Below are 18,092 nucleotides of genomic sequence, written 5' to 3'. Positions count from 1 at the left end.
CCCTATCATATTATTATTATAGTAAGTTTGGTATTATTATAACCTTTATCATAATTTTTATTATAATGTTATATAGATTGAGTCCTATAAAAATTATAAATTATAGTCCTATAAAAATTATCTATAGCAAATAAGCATTTTATAATTTGAATTCTAGTTCAACTAATACTTTTTACTCGCACCTCTTCATTTAGCAGTTGTGTGTGTTAGAACATTAATTATACTATAACATTAGTTAACATTAATAGTTAAAGAATAGGACTTGATTGTCAATCAATTACATGAATCCTTATTTTCTTGATCGATGGTCATTCTTAGAAATTTACATTAGTTTACTCAAAAACACAAAGCAAGCAAGTACTATTTTTGATCAAATGACAAATGATTGTTTATTTTGAATATAAACAATGCCTTTTATTTTATTTTATTTAGAATAAATGAAGGAATATCAACTTGTCTTCTTATTAAATCGAGTAATAGGTCATTCATCAATGTGTAAAAAATCAAGCATTGTTCTTTTAAAATATTAACCATGTGTTAGTTTATTGATGTCTTCACTAGCTAACCGAATTCTACAATTTTAGAACTAAATATTGTTTGGCTTTGGGATGATACTTCAAATTATAAGAATTGTCATGCTAATTTTAGAACTAAATATTGTTTGGCTTTGGGATGATACTTCAAATTATAAGAATTGTCATGCTAAGTTTGTAAATCAAGCATTGTTCTTTTAAGAAAGTTGTTTATAAATCAAAATCATAAGTTTGTAATGGTTAGAAGAATTAACTAAATAACAAATTGCTTTTAGGCTTTGTTGCATGACATATTTAGGCAAACTAAAAGAATAAAAAAGAGAGAAAGGAATCATCATCTAGTCTTAAAGGTAACTAAAACACCAAAAATTGATCTCACATGTATTATAAGGTAAGATGTTAATTATAAAAAATAAAAGATAAAAATCACTTTAATATCCCACCTAAAACAGGTTGTTTCCTATTTGTTTAATTTAAAAAAATTATATTGAGAGTTACTATTTTATGTTAAGTTATCTAACATGTTATATGTAATTATTATTAGGGTGGAAACTTGTCAATCTTAATCATTAAGTGATTTTGAGTTTATGCCTAAATAATAATGATTAATTTCACACTTTTAACAATGGTGGGAGTTGAACATCAATGATGGTGAATAATTAAATTGAAACAAAATAAGTGTAATATCCATGCCCATTGATGCTCAATAGGTCTACGAGGGTTTGCATTGACCATGCTCAAATTTTTTTCTTTCAAAAAGGAGGAAGAAAAAAGGCATGTTTTCACATTAAAACTTCTTTAACAAACCAACATAATAAAAATTCAAATAAATAAATATCATGCAATGTTCATATATATAATGACCCAATTGCTTTTAGATTCAAAATTCTCAAGTCATGGCTTTAGGGGCTTTTGTGTTATTTCATAATGGTTTTTTCATAATTATATAAAAGAAAAAAAGTTTTTGACACTTACATTGCACGCGTCACCATTCTATTGCCTTGGCGACATGTGCAACTAACTCTGACGATTAAAAAAATGTTGTTCGTCGTGTCATTGAAATTCCTCACGGCATCCTTTTCCTCGGGCAACGACGCATGTTGATTGTTTCTTGGAAGATTTTAACCAATAATGTTTTTATTTTTCTTTTTTTCTTTCTCTCTCTTTCTTTGAAATTCATGGTGGCCACTTCAAATTTAAAAGTAGTCGAAACTATTTGGTATTGTGGTAACTTTTATTTTTTGCGTAACCACATATAAGAAATCATTTGGCCTAGCTAAATAGCCTTTTCTTTTTACATTGAGACCTATAAATAATTGTGTTTCAAACATTGATTTTGTAGAAACTAAAATAACATGTTTTTCGTGTGTGCTTGACATTATGGTTGCCTTTGTAGTTATGTTTTTAAAAAATATATTTTAAAAAATATGTGTTTAATTAAAACTATTGTAAGATGGATTTTTACATGCAAAATAAATAAATAAAATATGCATAGTGAATTAATTCACTCTGCACTGTTCACTTAGCAAAAGTAAATAGTGCCAACAAAGCAGATAAATCTTACTTTTCCCCGAACTATGTTTTCTGTGCTTTTTTTTTGTGGGTATCATGTTTTAAAAACACTGGTTACCACTTTAAACCAAACATTTATTTTTGTGGTTTTTTCAAAAATATAACCACCGTGTAGATAAATACGCTTAGTTGTTGTTTATACGGTGAAGCTTTGCTTCAAGTGACTTATTAGTGAGTTGATGACTGTTTGATACAATGATGTATAATGTTTTTTTTAAAATTATTTTTAATTAAAAATATATTGAAATGTTTTTTTAATATAAATAAATAAAAAATATTTAAATATATGAATTTAATATTTTTTAAATAAAAAATAACTTAAAAAATTTAAAACATAAGCTATCACCGTAACAGAAGAGCACTTAGATGTTAGATACTCGAGGCAAAAGCATATGTTGTTGAATTGGCCACGTCACCATGAAGAAAGCAAATTGCTAATGAAAGTCTGACTTTATTAAATGCACTTCAAGTTGGTGATTGTGCTGGCGTTAGGCGGTGGGTTTGCAGGATTCCATTAGAATATAGTTTTTTTTTTTTTTTTTTTTGTTCTTGTTCTTGTTTTTATTCCTGGTCTTCTTTTTTTCTTTTTTCTTTTTATTTTACGGTGAGAGGGAGATCTTGCTTCTTCCTTTTTGGAAAGAGAATGTTTTATATAAAAAAAATTAGCCCCTCAAATGAAAAGAGAAAGAAATGTACATACAAGCAATTCAACATTTTTTGATTTTTTTGCGAGGTAATGGCAGTTGAGACATGGAGGTTAGTGTCATTTTATTATATAACATTCAGTAGAAAAATATCCGGGTCTAAGATCTAATTATGTGTCCGCCAAAAGTAGAAAAATAAAATTTGTATTGTACTATGGGTACAAATAAAGGTTTTTTATTAGAAATGATTTTTATTTAAAATATTTAAAATAATATTTTTTATTTTTTTTTCATCCAAATATCTGAAAACATAAAAAACGTTACAAAAAAAAATATCTACTAAACACGTTTCAAAAAGTAATAGTATTTTTTTTATTTAAAATTATTATCATAAATTATTAAAATAATATTTTTTTATTTTTTAAAAATTATTTTTAATATTAACTCAACAAAATAATAATATGAAAACATAAAAAATATATTAATTTTTAAAAAAATTAATTTTTTTAAAAACATTTCCAAAAACACAATGCGAAAAAAAGATACTTTTATAATAGTATTTTTTTTTATTTAAAATTATTGTTCATAAATTAGAGCATCTTCCTTCTAATTTATTTTTGCTATTTTTTATAATTTAAATTCCATTTGGAATTCTAAAAAAAAAAAAGTATTCCAAACATAAAAATTAACTTATCCTTGGAAGAGAATTCAATTCCAAAATTCCAAACAGTCAATTAAAGAAAAGCACGGTTCTAGGGGATTCCTACCATGCTTGTAAAAAACATAAAGAGAGATTTCTCCTGGCTACGCAAAGTGGACAACAATCAGAGCATTGGCGAGGATGAAACACTTGTATGTTCTGATGCTGATTCAAAGAGGACTATTTGCATCTACAGGAATTCAAGTTTGCATTTCTAACCGCAGCAAAGGCACAAGAACTTCCGGGGATGGTGCAAAGTCGCATTATTATGCATAACTGAGATTACTGCAAACAATAACCTGAAGCCACTCACCTGTACATGGAAATCTAGGATCCAAAGAGCAACTTACTTGAACCCACCAGAGAAAAAAGTAGAAACTGAACTACATCAGATGCTTTAATGCTGCATATCATGTCAGCAGAGGTTGTGTGCGACCATGTTTTCCAGATAAAATGTAGTTTCAACACTACTCGAAGAAGCAGCAGTGGGAAATGATAAATCACAGAGAATCAAGGATGGGGACAACAGTACAAACAGCTTCCCCTTGCAGTTAGCAGAAATTTCAAACGTGGTAATTTTAAACGTGGCAAATGGAACACAATCTTTGTTGCAGAAGGATGCACTAAAAGGTGTCGCAGACAACCAAGTTTCTGAACACTGCAATTTCGACATGATCGAGGCTGAAAAACATGTAGAATGACGAGTAGATAACGTGCAGAGAAGCAGAGATGGAGAAAACCGTGCACTATGATGCAGTTAAGTGGCGAAAGGATGCCGTTTTGGCCGAAAACCACACCTCAAAAACAAAACATATAAATCTTTTAGAAACAACTACATCAAACATAATAATTATAACATGAATAGTCAATATTAAACTTAGGAACAAAAAGGTTGCAGTTTAAGCTTTAAAAGTATGGAAGAGACCTACATATTTCAGTAAGCTGTAGACAGCAAGCCGACATAAAACAGTGTCCAAGCACCTGTTTTGCAGTTGAAACACTTCGATGAAGCCACCCGAAACCAAGTTTCTAACAAACCTCATTGTCATGAGACGAACATAACTTAACATAACCTTCTATGCTCAAATGGTCCTATTAGAACTAAAGTATAACAGATTATTTTCTTCAATAGCCTGCTGGTTCTCAGTTTGGCTTCCAGCCTCAGTCGCTGCAGGGAGAAACAAGCAAATAAGTCTGTCCTCATCTTATTAAACATTGAAGAAAATAAATAATCAGCTGTTCTGTAAATTACATGTACATTATTTCTTTTGAGAAGGTTGTGCAATGGTTCTAATACTCAGCTGTTCAGACCAACTAGCACTCAGATGAATTTGTACTTCAGAATTTTGTTATGCTCTGATAATTGTTTTCTTTTGTTTTTCCAAGTAGTCAAAGTGTCAGCTCACAGTATCATTGACCCAACAACACCGTGCCATAAGACTAGCTGGATAGTATATAGCAGAATAACAACTAAATTATTTTTCCCAAATATGCATAAGCACAACATACCCAATAGCATAAGGTGAATCGCGGCGGCCATGATGATATGGAGGGGACCTGCTATAGCTGCGACCTCGGCGAGGTGAAAGGCTCCGGCGTCTTGGAGATCTTCTTCCACGGGGGCTATAACTCCTGCCAAAGACAAAGTAAAAATAGCAACAGTAAATAATCTAGCTTGTCAACTGTGAGCATATTCTCCTAATCAGCAAACACAACATAGCCCAGGATAAAAAATTGCATTGAATCTCATTACTGGTCAGTGGTGTTGCCCAGCTCCAATTGCACAGCATATTCATTTTGATTCCTTTATTATAGCTAAAGCAGCAAACAGAGACTCAAAAGTCATCTGTTATAAAAATATTGATTCTATCACCTCTCATCTGGAAAAATTTATCCTGCAATTTCAAGGCTTCCAGTAGCAGTTGCAATTATCCTTCCAATTCCATTCCTTTTTGAAAATAGTAGTTGCCCCGCCCAGAACCAGTTTTGGTCCAATATATATGGTAGGGGAAAAGAAGCACGCCATGGAATATGATTATAAATTATATGGCAGGCCATATAATCATCGTAAGGAAACATAAAAGTCAATTAATAGAGAGAGAGTGCTTTGATTTCATAATGCTTCAACATTGTTCTTCGTCATGCAAAATCATAAGGTTATTCTGTATTGAAAAAAAAAAAAAAAAAAAAACCCACAAGATCATGTTTCTAATTCAAGCCTATTACTTGACTTGTAAGCATTGTGTTTGTGACTATGCAAATGTAAACAAAGAAGGAAAATAAGAGAGCAAACCAGAAAATTTCTAACAAGTGTTCCATCCAGAAAATAAATATAACCCCAAAGAGGAGTAAACACATTAGACGCACCTGCGCCCATACCCATAACTTGGACTTCCACGGCGGCGAGGACTAGGGCTTCGACGACGACTACTTCCCAAGCCTCGTGAGCCAATGCGCAGGCGACACTCTCGTGCAAAATGACCAGGTTCACCACACTCATAACATTTTGAGTCCTCACCTCCACCACGTCCATGTCCATCGCCACTACGGCCTCCACCACCCTTAGAATTATGAGAAAGCTCCACACGCCAGCCATTCTTTCCTGTAAAATGAGCCAGAATCTTAACAAACTCTCTAAAATATAATACAGCTTGCAACCCTATAGTTCTAAAACAATTTAATTTCCATGTTCGGTAATAAAGTTCACTAAACATGAGCAGAAAATAATAGAAGTTATAGCAGCCAACACTGAACATAAGAAGAGCCAACATATAGCATAAGAAATATAAATCATAAATAAAAAGCAGGAATCATTTTAAACAAGAGATGGCAAACATCATAATAAAGTATAATTTTCATAAAAGAAAAAGGGTCTGCATTCGTAACAAATGACAGGAAACAAAAATATACAAACCATCCAATGCGCGAATTGCATCTATAGCATCCCTGCGATCATCAAACTCAACAAATGCATATCCTGGTGGCCTTCGAGCAACCCAGACACTGCATGAATTTTTATTTAGAAAATTAGAATTGGAAAAATCTTGTTATCGATGAAAAATGCAACAACAAACATGCACAAAGACATATCCCAATGTCCACCCCTGCCACCAGTCCCTAGGCCTTTGTTCTACAGAGTTTTCATATCAGCACCTTTTTAGTTCAAAAAAATAAAACAACCCTTGCCCTTCTCAAGCAATGACAAAAAAATGATTACTGACTTAAAACCAAATGGCAATTTGCAAAGATTATCTTCAGCAAAGAATACTTATGCCTGGTCTAGTTTATAAAATTTGAAAAAATCAGCATGCACCTACTGAAAAAAAGAAAAGGAGATTGAATTACACAAAAATGCTATAGAACTTACTGATTAGTATATTGTAAATGCATGTTAGCAACTTATGGTCTTATGCTGGATCTGAAGTATCAGCAGAGTTTTACATGTTCAAATCTCCTAAAATGACATCCTAGCATGAATTTATCAAACCTGTCATGTATCCATATCATGCCATATCAAGTATGGATACTTAACACTTCCCTGTACATGTGAAATACTTCCCCTAGGCATACAAAATTCAGTTCCATACACTCACATACTCTTGCGATACACAGATGACACCTCATGACCTCTATTCAGATAATATACAATCCAAATGACACCTCATAACTACTATTCAGATCGCTATATACAATCCAAACACAAGTTAAATGCAGGACTTAAAATCTTAAAAGTTCTCAAACAATGAAAATCAATAGATACGGTTAGTATAAATAAAAATAATATTGATGTCCATGTCATTTGTTGATGACCATGCATTTAATACAAGTATCAATAACATCTTAAATAAACTATAAATTAAACCAACTGAAAACTTAGGATGACTCCATTAATAGATCTGATGTAAAATGCTTTTAAGAAATTGGCTGACTGGATTTGCGTGTTTAATGTGGAAATGTTCTCATCTAAAGAACCCAGTTTGTTGACATTTTACAACTGGCTCTTACAGGGTAGTATGTAAGATAAAAATTAAGAATCAAGGAAGAATGAACAATCATTTAAAGAAAGAAATTGTCACAGAGAAAAACTATGAAGAGAAGAGAAAAGGAAGCCAAGAAGGAACACAAAAAGAGAGATGCAGAGAGAATAGAGGATTTCATGAACACTTCAAACACCCTGTTGCATGGTTTCCTGTTAGGTTAAATAGTACAAGCTAGTAATAGCATACAACCCACCTAATGACATTAGCTAGTGTTGTGGGTTCTAAGTGCCGGACTCAACAAAGAGGAATTTGGTCAATTAAAGTTGAATGTAAGTTGAGTAGAAGCCAGTAAAGCAATCTAGTTACTGTTCTTTTTATCTTCTCAAGTCCAAAAAAAATAAGCACTTTTCAAATATATATTTTATGTACCTAATGACATTAGCTAGTGTTGAGGGTTCCAAGTGCCTTCCAGGTTCCAAGTGCCTTCCTCAACTGAGAGGACTTTGGTCAATTAAAGTTAAATGTACATTCAGTAGAAGCCTGTAGAGAAGTTTTGCTACCATTCTTTCTATCTTTTCAAGTCCAAATAAGCACTTTTCTAATAATTCATGTACAAATAGAGTTTCCACTGTCAGTTTGTAAACTACTAAATTAGGATGACTAATATTACTCCTATAGACCTCCCCTTGACCAGAGTCAGAGCGGTGCAGCCTTTAGGTTGCAAAGTTTTCTAAACTAAAATTCTATTATTCACAACTGGGCTAATTCAATTCAAAGCAATTCTAAACTACTTTTAACAGTAATTGAAATGGCAAATAACAAATGGAACTGAGGCTGCAAACTTTAATTCATTAAGTACAAAGCAATATGGAAATAAGAGTATGAGATTACATATGTACATGAATTGGAACCTTGCATTAATTGCTTTGAACAGTTTGATTGCACACAGACATGAACCAAATAAGACAATAAAGCAACCCTACAGCCTACTAGTTGCTTATACGTCCCAGAGCTACAGTCTATAAGATTCTACTGTTATCCTCCTTTACTGTAACTTTTACAGACCCATACTTGAAAACTAACTCCAATAACTCCACGTGGTGGTTACATCTTCCATGATCTAGTTGTTTGCCCACTAATGCATAACTTCCCACTATCCACTAATCCATCAATTTAGAGTTCATGCACGCTACATGGAAAATAATCCTAACTAACAAAAAGAAACACATGAATTTTGGAATAGGTAGTAGGATATTTAAATTTCTAGAAATATTTCTTTGAAAATTCTAGAACCTTACGAGTCAACAGCTAGCAACCCACTTAACATACTAGCCAAAACTTTAAAGTCCATTCATCTCTTCAAAATTCTATTTTTTCTCCAAATGGTAAGATCATTGAAAATTCTAAGGACAACTTTCATCATCCTAAAGTGCCCAACTCTCAGAATTTAACAATTGAAACTCTCCATGATAAGATAGATAAAGCTTAAAAAAGGGTAGTAATGTAAAAATAAAAATAAAAATGACCTAAGCGGGAGTCCAAGCACCTAAAGATTTAAACACCTTGCCATCAGGCATTTCAGGCACCAAAGTAGCCCCTTGCTCAGCTTAGGTACCCAAGAGAGTGCCTTGGCAACTTGTGATAGTACTAGTAGCTACATATCCATATGCAGATTCATGATGCACAAATGCACTCCTGAATTTTAAAATAATTGCAAAAGTCAACTAGCATGTTCAGATACTGAGAAAAAGTAAATGCTAACACGGAAGAAACAACAAATATCCAGCATGCCTAAAACACTCAAATCAGCCAAAACAATGCAAGGTGCCAAAGAAATTACCTACGAAGAACACCATACATCCGGAATTCATCTTCGAGATCCCTCTCGGAGACGCGCGGATCCAAATTCCCAACATAAACGCGAGACATTATAGTGAGCAAAACAAGCACCAATCTAAAGAACAACAAGCACATTTGTGGTTAAATAGCAAATTGTAGCTCAAAAAGAAATTCCAAGTTGTTTATCTATGATCATTTGAGCAACTAACCGAAAAATCACTTGTTTTATACCAACAGGAAAACGTTGGAATCCAAAGCAGCGTGGATTTTAATACATAAATGGGTTCTTCTTTGGAAGATCTCTTTTATGGATTTATAAGCCACGTGGTGGCAACAGCACTTATCATTTTGTAATTATACGATTTTATGCTGTGTTCCATGCTGAAATCATGGCAGTCCAAATCTTCGTAACTCATAATTCCCAAATTGAGAGGGGGAGGAGGGACCAAGTCATGTTATGAGTTATTGTCATATCAAACTTGCAATTCCCACAGAAAGAAACAAACCAACACATATAATTCTCTTTAAACTCGATTATAACCATAGTTCTTCATAGAATCTTGATTCATATGAAAAGAGAAGAAAAAAAAAACTATTGATACAGCAAAATAGTCATACAAAGTTACGTTCCAGTGAGATTTAAGAAAGACCCAAATGAAATCTAATGTTGAAAAACATAATAAAAGGGATTACCTGCTTGATTCTGCAGGCAGCTTTGGATTCTGATTATTACTATGTTGAAAGCAAGAACGTGCTAGAGACTAGATAGAGGAGAAATTCGTAAGAATCTTTTAGCAGTAAGTAGACTTATATTTGTAATGGGCTTGAGGCCAGCATGTCTGTATTGGCTCTTTTGCCTTAGGCCAGTTTAGACCTGATTATTTACTGTCTTGTTTTGCACATTTGCATTTCCCATGACAGGCATTGTTCTCGAGGACTGAGGCTTTGAGGCAACTTTAGGGTCAAACTTTTAAAAACCTATTAAGTTCAGAAAATAAAAAAAAAACTAATTAAATTTATTAAAACATTAAAATAAATATTCGGTCAATTTAATTTCAGTTTTACAAACTTGAAATAAAAAAATTAAACCAAAAAAAAAAAAAAACTAAACCGAAAAAAACTAAACCAAATGGAAATCAAGCCCATTAAAAAATAAAAAAAAACCTTAAAAAACAATATAATTTATATTTTTAATATAAAATAACCAAACTGCATCACATTTAAAACCAAACTGGAACTCATAGAATCAAAACCGGTCGGTTGAGTTTTAATTTTTAATATAAAGTAACCGAATCGTATCAAAACTGGTTGTTTTTGAATTAATTTTGGTTTGATTTTAATTTTATTTTTTATACTTTATAAAATTTTAATTTTAATTTAATTATTTTTATAAGTAAAATTTCATCCGAAAACATTCCCTAGAAAACTTCTGTGAAATTTTTAGTATAAATGCCGGCTGATCAAGCCCATCATTGAGAGATGCGTTAGATAACAATTTGAAAACACTACGTGAAACAGGAAGATTTTGCATTTCCTTGTATGGATCTTGAATCGAGTGTTTATTTTTTGGTTACAACATGTTTTTTTAAAATTATTTTTTATTTTTAAAAAAGTTAAATATTATTTTAGATGTTTTTTTAATGATTTTAATATTCTAATATGAAAAAAAAACTAAAAAATATTAATTTAATATATATTTATAATTAAATTTTTTTGTTTTTAGAATTTTACTCCATACCAAACAAACATCCCAGTTATCATACAGTTGCAGGTACTCTAACCTCCACCCCTGATGAGATAAAAGTTGTTATCTTTCCAACACAAAATCATTGGGATTGATTGTTAGAGGTAAGTGAAGAAATTAATAATAATAAATAATAATTTCATTTTTATTTTTAATTAAGATGGTATAGCTTAACTAATCAGGCTTTATTCCTTGTAAGTTATCGGTTCAAGTCCCACTAACCTCAGAGTCACTATAAATTTATATAATCGTTAATTTTAAAGTTTGTGTGATTAGTCGAAATGTTCAGAAGATGGTTTAGATAATCATGTTAATCTAAAATAATAATAAAAATAAAATCACAAGTCTTTATAAGTATTTTTTTATATAACATAGTTTAAAAAATATTGACAAATTAGCACTAGTAATTTTTTTCTTTTTTAAAAGAAAGACGCACAATTTGTTAAAAGTAACACGTAAGAAACTGACTTTTAAAAAAGATTACGGCTCTGAAGGACATTATTAGGAAAATATTAAAATAAGATAGCATATGTTTCAAGAATGAAAGAGTAGAGAAGAAGAGAAATAAATGAATAGAATACTATAAAAAATCTCACCAAGACAAGTCAAATCCAGTAAAATAAAGGAATGAGCTAAAAAAAAACCAAGTGATTTATTACTTTTCCTTTCTCTCTTTCTTTCCTTTATTCGTTTTAAAAATTATAACGGTCTATTTTAACAATTTCTTTTAAAATATCAATATTTTTTTTTAAAAAAAATCATAATTTTAAGCCGCAAACATTTAATGAAAAATGTTATTTTTCCGAAGAGACTTAGCAGTACTAATTTATCATTTATTTGTAAAGGTGCTAATTTTTTATATATAAAATATAATCACTTTTGATTACCATTTACCAATACAACTCGTTTAAAAGTATAATTATAATTATTTTTTAAAATATTTTTTATTTAAAAATTATCAAAATAATATTTTTTATTTTTAAAAAATAATTTTTAATATCACATATTAAAATGATTTTTGATATGAAAAAAACTAAAAAATATTAATTTAAAATATAAAAATAAAAAATATTTAATTTTTTTAAAAACTATTTTTAAAACACTGAGACATCATCACTCTTTTCAAAGGAAAAGCAGAAATACTGTCATGAAGAGGACGCAAATGCTAATTTTTTTTTAATCAGCTATTATTGTTGCTTTTGATAATTACAATCATGTACACTTCACTTGCTCTACGCCACTCAAACAACAGCTCCGATCATGAATCGATGCTTAAGCACAGCTTCTGCGATTGGTCTCTTCCGGAAGTCTGGATTTAGCATTGCCTGCACACCGGAAAGAGACAGAATTGTTGCAGACCAAATGTTAGGCATTATAGATTTATTTTCTTTTAAAAAAAAAAACAATCTTAAATTATAGCGCTTGTACATATAAAAAAAGAAAATCATAATTAACCATAGAAGACTAAAGTAGTTTATTTTAAACTCTGATTCAACCTGAAGTAATTGCCATCCAGCCCGGTCACCAAGATCCAGAAACTTCACGGCTTCTTCCAAACGATCATCTGCTAAACAATATCTGTGTGCCAGAAAGGGCAAAGACAGAGGAGGAAAAACCAAGTGTGTTAGCATTTGGACACCTCAAGATCCATGACAAGCTTGAGCTTAGTTCCTAATCTATTGGAAACTGTCTATTTCTTGGCCATATAATTGTTATTGTCCTTGGGTTTGATATGCCAAAAACATAATCAAACTATTAAATTTAAATAATACTGTTTCAATCTTGAATATCACAGGAGAAATTAATTCAATCGACATTTAAATTTGTTCTTTTATTAAAATTTAAACAATCAATTAAATATTACAGAAAAATATGCAGTGCATAGTTAAATAATACACTGCAAAGCACGAGTAGAAAACTAGTGTTTAAAAAGCGTTTAAACAAACAACCAGCTTCAGGAATCTAAGTATTCAAGTACGTGTGAAAAACACACAAGTTAACTTCCTGAATTTTGGATATAATGTAGAGTTTTGTTTTTGCTTTGCATTTTATCTTCATCGTGTTCTACGGGTAGCAGAGCCTTTGAGGTTCTGCTCAGAGTCAAACTGAGAATTATTTGTTGTTCCCTTTGGCATACAAACTACTTTTTCACTTGGATTTCATCCTATATTTGAAAAATCATAGTGTAGAAGATAGATCCCCACTAAGAAAGAATCTGCTAAAATGTGTCTGTAGCTCTTGTTGAATCTACAAATGTTCAAGTATCATCTGCATCATGATCTACGCAAGGACTCAACTAGATAAGAAGCAGCCAAGTTTTGATGCATAAGACCATAACATAACTCCTCAAGTCAAGCTCAGCTTATAAATGTATCTGATTCTTACCTTTTAAACTCCTACAATCTCAAATTCATCTTATGCATGCACTGGCTAATGGACTTTAAGCAAGTCAAAATAAGGTACATAAATCATCTTACTCTCTCATAGCTTCAACATCAAGTCGGAAAGTGTTTTCTAAAAGCCTCTGCAAGTTCATGCATAAATTATTAGAGTCAGGAAAACACATTCTGAAGAATATGAAGGTGTATAAAGGCATTATGTGCTCAGGATTTCGGGTGCTCTGGACTTGCTTATATCACGTAGATGAAGAGAAATGCCTGCCTACAAATGATATAATAATTAATCAGAGGCAGTCATATTTCTGCTTACTTGCAAAGAAAGAGTATCCACAATGCCTGCTTCACAAAATGGAACAAAAGCCAAGTATGCAAGAAGAAGACCAGCTTCATATCTATGTAGGACCAGAAAAGAAATTGGTCAAAGGAGCTGAAAAAACTAATGATAGAACCATCAAGTTCTGAAACAGTACATGTCATCTGCAATTCCAAATGCTCGTTTTTCCATAGGTGTGGAGGCTCCAGCAGCAATTGCCCTTCTCCAAAGTCCTTCTGATAATGTCCCGAGGCCATCTTCTAAATTTGAAATCCTGATAAGTCATGTTTGGAAGTGAAAATGCGCAAATGTGTTCAAACCTGTGAAACTATACTGCAATATCAAGAAGCCTCTTACAGTCACAAGTAAGGGATCTCCTTATAAGCATTAAGATTCATGGATGGCACATACAAGAATCTACAATGGTATTAAGTCCCTTCTCTCTTAAGTGTACATCATTTGTATTAAGTCCCTTCTCTCTTAAGTGTACATCTTTTGGTCTGCCTTCAATTCACCAGAAAATCCCTAAATGTTTTTTTGCGAATTTCTATTCCTGGAAGTAAGAAAACCTTTAACACCTCTGTAACTCGGTTTGCCATCTGGGTAAACATCTGGGAGACAGTTGGGGAAAACCAGATCCTCATTGGATTGGGGATATTGTATGATGGAGATTGATGGTTAACTCCATCCCTTTCTGCAAGAGTCTGCAGATAGATTGTCTGAAGGCCAGTATGCATCCATGTTAATAATAATATTAATAATAAGGAATCTGAGTGCGACGGAACAACTGGTTGATTATCAGTTGACTGTTAAATTCCTTCCTTCACGAAGCACTAGATTTAAATGATTAGCTCGTTACATTCTCACTAATCACAAAATATTATAGTGGTGAAAAATGGGTGAGAAATTGAGCGTATCCATGTTACTAAAATAAAAGGAACCAATGTGCTACATGCTATCATACAGGTCAACACGTATACGTGTTACAGCTTACACAAGATTTACAATCACAGAAGAAAGAACATAGCAACTGCGATTAATTCCTTCTCTCTTTGTCTCTCTCTCTCTCTCTGTTTTTTTTTTTTTGACATGTTTGAATTCATTCAGTTGTGGTTCACTAAACCACGTTTGTTTCAAAGAGCTTGCCCACATTGTTGTTGCATGTAGAGGAATCACTTATATGATCTGTTTCTAAATGTCAAGGACGGTGAGTTTTGTCTACAGATAACATTTGTAAGTTGAAAAAAAAAGCCTGCTGAGAAGTAATTGCAAGAAAAGGAATTTTAATAGCACCTCATATCAACAGAAAAGGCTAGATCTCGAAGTCGTGGAACTAAATAAGGAGCCTCTCTCTCCGCTATAGTGCTGCCATTATTCAAGTAAAACATTGTGTAAAAATATCAGTAAGCAGACAAATATGACAGTAACAGTTATAACAGGAAACATGAAAATCTATGATCATACTTGAGAACAACAGAAGATGGTCCAAGACTCTGGTGCAATCTGTCATGGTAATGCATGTAGGCTAGACCAGTAATAGCCCCCTGAAGTAGCTTGATAACAAAATATCTTCTGCGCTTTATTTTTTGTTCTTGTTCAAAATGATTCCAGGAGGTTTCCTTGGTCGAAATGCTTTTTTGAAATTTTTTCACTAGTAAATTTTGCATAGTCTGCTGCACTATATTTCCCACCATTACGAAAAGCAAGCCACTGTATACATTAATTTCATCAATTTTTGATCATATAAGAAAATGCCCGAAACAACTATGACTAGTTTTCCTTATTTGACCTGGTATAACAAACCTGTTCTCCAGTTTTTGTCTCAAATCCTCCAACAAGCATCAGGAGATTCTGACATGCACCTTTTGAACTGCTCTGTGAAAGATGGACATGAAAAGACCTTCCATGGTATATAAAAAAGAAATAACATGTCACTAATATTTGAAAAGCCTTCAATGTCCAACCTGAAGTGCAGCATGGGCATTGAGCTCATTTGCAGCCATCATATCAGCTTCTATGCCACCAGCTCGCTGTCCAGGATATACCTTCATAACCAGCAATCTCGGTGTGAAAAGAAAAAAAGAAAAAAGAAAAAAAACTTTGCAATGTGACGGGTCAACAACATCCATTCAAGTTCCACAAGGAGGAAAAGGAAGATCAAAGATAACTGGGAAGAGAGAAATGTCAAATTGAAGATGGCACAGTCGCTATAATTTTCAATTGCTCTTGATTTAGGGGGACATTTAGTAAATTTTGTTGTTAAATTCCTTAATAAATTAGAATTTGAAAAGAAAAGAAAATATAGATTTAGCTACACTCTTCTCCTTTAATCATTAATTAACTCGTGAAATGGGAATAACATATTCAGCCCCTGGCAAAATATAATAATACACTGCAAGATCCTGACCACAACCGAGTGAATTACAATAAAGATTAGAAGATGTGAATTGATTTAAGTCGGAAAGCATATATTACTCGGTATATGATTCACTTACTTGCTGGAATTTAAAGAAAAATCACCTTGAAAACAACGGGAGTGCCTCTAAGTGAACCCTGCGCTATTCTTCCTTCGTAAAGCCTGAAAAATAACTGCCATGAATATATATAATAGTTACTACAAATCAGAGCAACATGCAAACCCTTAGTTATACTTGTGATTAAATAAAATAAAATAAAATAAAGGCGCACCTGATCTTCACACTGCCTTCTCCTACATCTTGAAGTTTCAGCTGTCCGCCTGAATATTCAAAATCCATTCCTCCTGCCGAATAGCTGAAAACAAATGCAATTCCATTTAGAACTAATCAATTGTCTTAAGGAAAAAAAAAGAGTATAACTATACATATGCACACCTCGTAATGTTCATGAAGCCGTAGCTGCCAATGAGTCTCCCAACTTCGAATGACTCAGGGCTTGTAATCAGACTACTCGCTACACAGAGTCGTCGACTCGTCTTCGTTCGGAACGTCCTTCTTCTTATTGTGAAGCAGAGATGAGAGGAGAGCATGGGATTGCGAGAAAACAGCATCGATGAAGAAGAAGTAGACAAGCAATCCGGTGAAACCAGAATCATCCTTCTCTCTCTTCTCTCTTTTCTCTATCTTTCGCTAATGGAAACTAATGGCTCCATTACAGTATTCGACCTACTGGATAGATAGGCCTATTTTTCTCCAATCATATCGCTCCACGTCTTCGGGATAATTTCGTTTTTGAAAGATAAATCAAGGTGGATATTTTTATTACATCAGTTTTCATGTTTTTCTTCTTCTTAAGTTTATGTATCTTATTATCTTTTCCTATACAATTCTAACAATACATTTGAAATTTTGTTTTTATTCTATAATTTTTTCCACATATATTTTCCTAGAATATTTTGTAATTTAAAAAAAAAAAGATTAAGATTTTATTATCATGTTTTTATTCTTGTTAATTTCTATAATTCATATAAACTTTTTATTTTTCTTTTTTCTTTGAAATGCTTTACAATAAACTTTATTATATAACTCTTTCCGCATGCATTTTGTTCCTAAAATATATTTTATATATTTTAAAAAAAATTCAATAGTTATTATTGCATATTTATATTCTTGTTACTTTCTATAATTCTTGAATAATTCTATTTTTCGTTTAAAAAATATTGCAATTACGAGGAATTACATTTTTTTTACTTTTACAATCGTAATGTTATTTGAATATCATCAAGATTTATATTAATATTAATATAAGACAAAGTTAATTACAATTATTTACAAGTGAGAGAAACTTGGACATTCAAAATATTATCATGCAAATCTTACAAAAAAAAAACTTAAACAATTAATTGAATGGTTTTTTAAATATATAAAGAGAGTATTATGGTAGTACAATTAAATATGATTAGTTCTTCGAAATCTGTTTGGGAGTGTGATTGTAGTTGTTTTTTAAAGTGTTTTTCATGCTGAAATATATTAAATATATTTTTTTAATTTTTTTAGATTAGCGCGTTAAAATGATCTAAATCATATAAAAAATTAGTTTTTAGTAAAAAAAAATTAAATTTTTTAAAAATACGAATACAACCACGTTACCAAACACTCTATTTCCTATTCTTAATTAATCATGACTATTTTCTTTTTTTATTATTATTGAATTTACAAGGGTTCATATTTAAATTTACTTGATGGAAATCGAATCATATAATAGCCTTCTACCCGGAAACACATGACACCTGATTTTCTCATGATTTTATGAATTTAAAATTTAAACTGCTCAAGATTTTACGCTATTCTTAGAGTCAATTTTAATGCATTAACTACGTACTTTTATTATAACTTGAAGAAAAACAACTCTAGCATCCACAAAAAGCTACGCCAGAATACCAGCATACCT

The 18,092-nt window shown here is 31.8% G+C and overlaps 1 protein-coding gene and 1 pseudogene across 4 annotated transcripts; both read right to left on the bottom strand.

Annotated features, from left to right (window-relative positions):
* Window positions 1-3,417: 3,417 nt before the first annotated feature.
* Window positions 3,418-10,112, bottom strand: LOC118038715 (serine/arginine-rich splicing factor RSZ21). 4 transcript variants are annotated; one of them, XR_004685808.2, is made up of 7 exons: window positions 9,962-10,112; window positions 9,270-9,383; window positions 6,364-6,452; window positions 5,817-6,051; window positions 4,959-5,081; window positions 4,379-4,617; window positions 3,418-4,246 (listed from the first exon to the last, which is right to left on the bottom strand). XR_004685808.2 is itself a non-coding variant. In XM_035045124.2 (6 exons), the coding sequence occupies exons 2-6, from the start codon at window positions 9,356-9,358 to the stop codon at window positions 4,611-4,613; spliced, it is 543 nt and encodes a 180-aa protein (XP_034901015.1). In that variant the 5' UTR covers window positions 9,359-9,383; window positions 9,962-10,112; the 3' UTR covers window positions 4,283-4,610. The 4 variants fall into 4 exon arrangements, 2 of the variants coding, with proteins under 2 accessions (XP_034901015.1, XP_034901016.1); XR_004685809.2 differs by having other exon boundaries at window positions 3,418-4,107; XM_035045124.2 differs by lacking the exon at window positions 3,418-4,246 and having other exon boundaries at window positions 4,283-4,617.
* Window positions 10,113-12,069: 1,957 nt separating this feature from the next.
* LOC118038709 (uncharacterized) lies at window positions 12,070-16,868 on the bottom strand (annotated as a pseudogene).
* Between the last annotated feature and the right edge of the window lie 1,224 nt (window positions 16,869-18,092).

Source organism: Populus alba, chromosome 19, assembly GCF_005239225.2.
Source record: "Populus alba chromosome 19, ASM523922v2, whole genome shotgun sequence".
Lineage (NCBI taxonomy): Eukaryota > Viridiplantae > Streptophyta > Magnoliopsida > Malpighiales > Salicaceae > Populus > Populus alba.
This window is presented reverse-complemented; position numbering and strand designations above follow the sequence as displayed.

What these genes read in the sequence shown, in the direction of transcription:
- LOC118038715 (XM_035045124.2), bottom strand. Translation starts at nt 9,358, where the DNA reads ATGTCTCGCGTTTATGTTGGGAATTTGGATCCGCGCGTCTCCGAGAGG. An exon ending in ATGTATGGTGTTCTTCGTAG is followed by an intron (nt 6,453 to 9,269) that starts GTAATTTCTTTG and finishes AAATTCATGCAG; the next exon opens with TGTCTGGGTTGCTCGAAGGC. An exon ending in TGCAATTCGCGCATTGGATG is followed by an intron (nt 6,052 to 6,363) that starts GTTTGTATATTT and finishes CTCATTTTACAG; the next exon opens with GAAAGAATGGCTGGCGTGTG.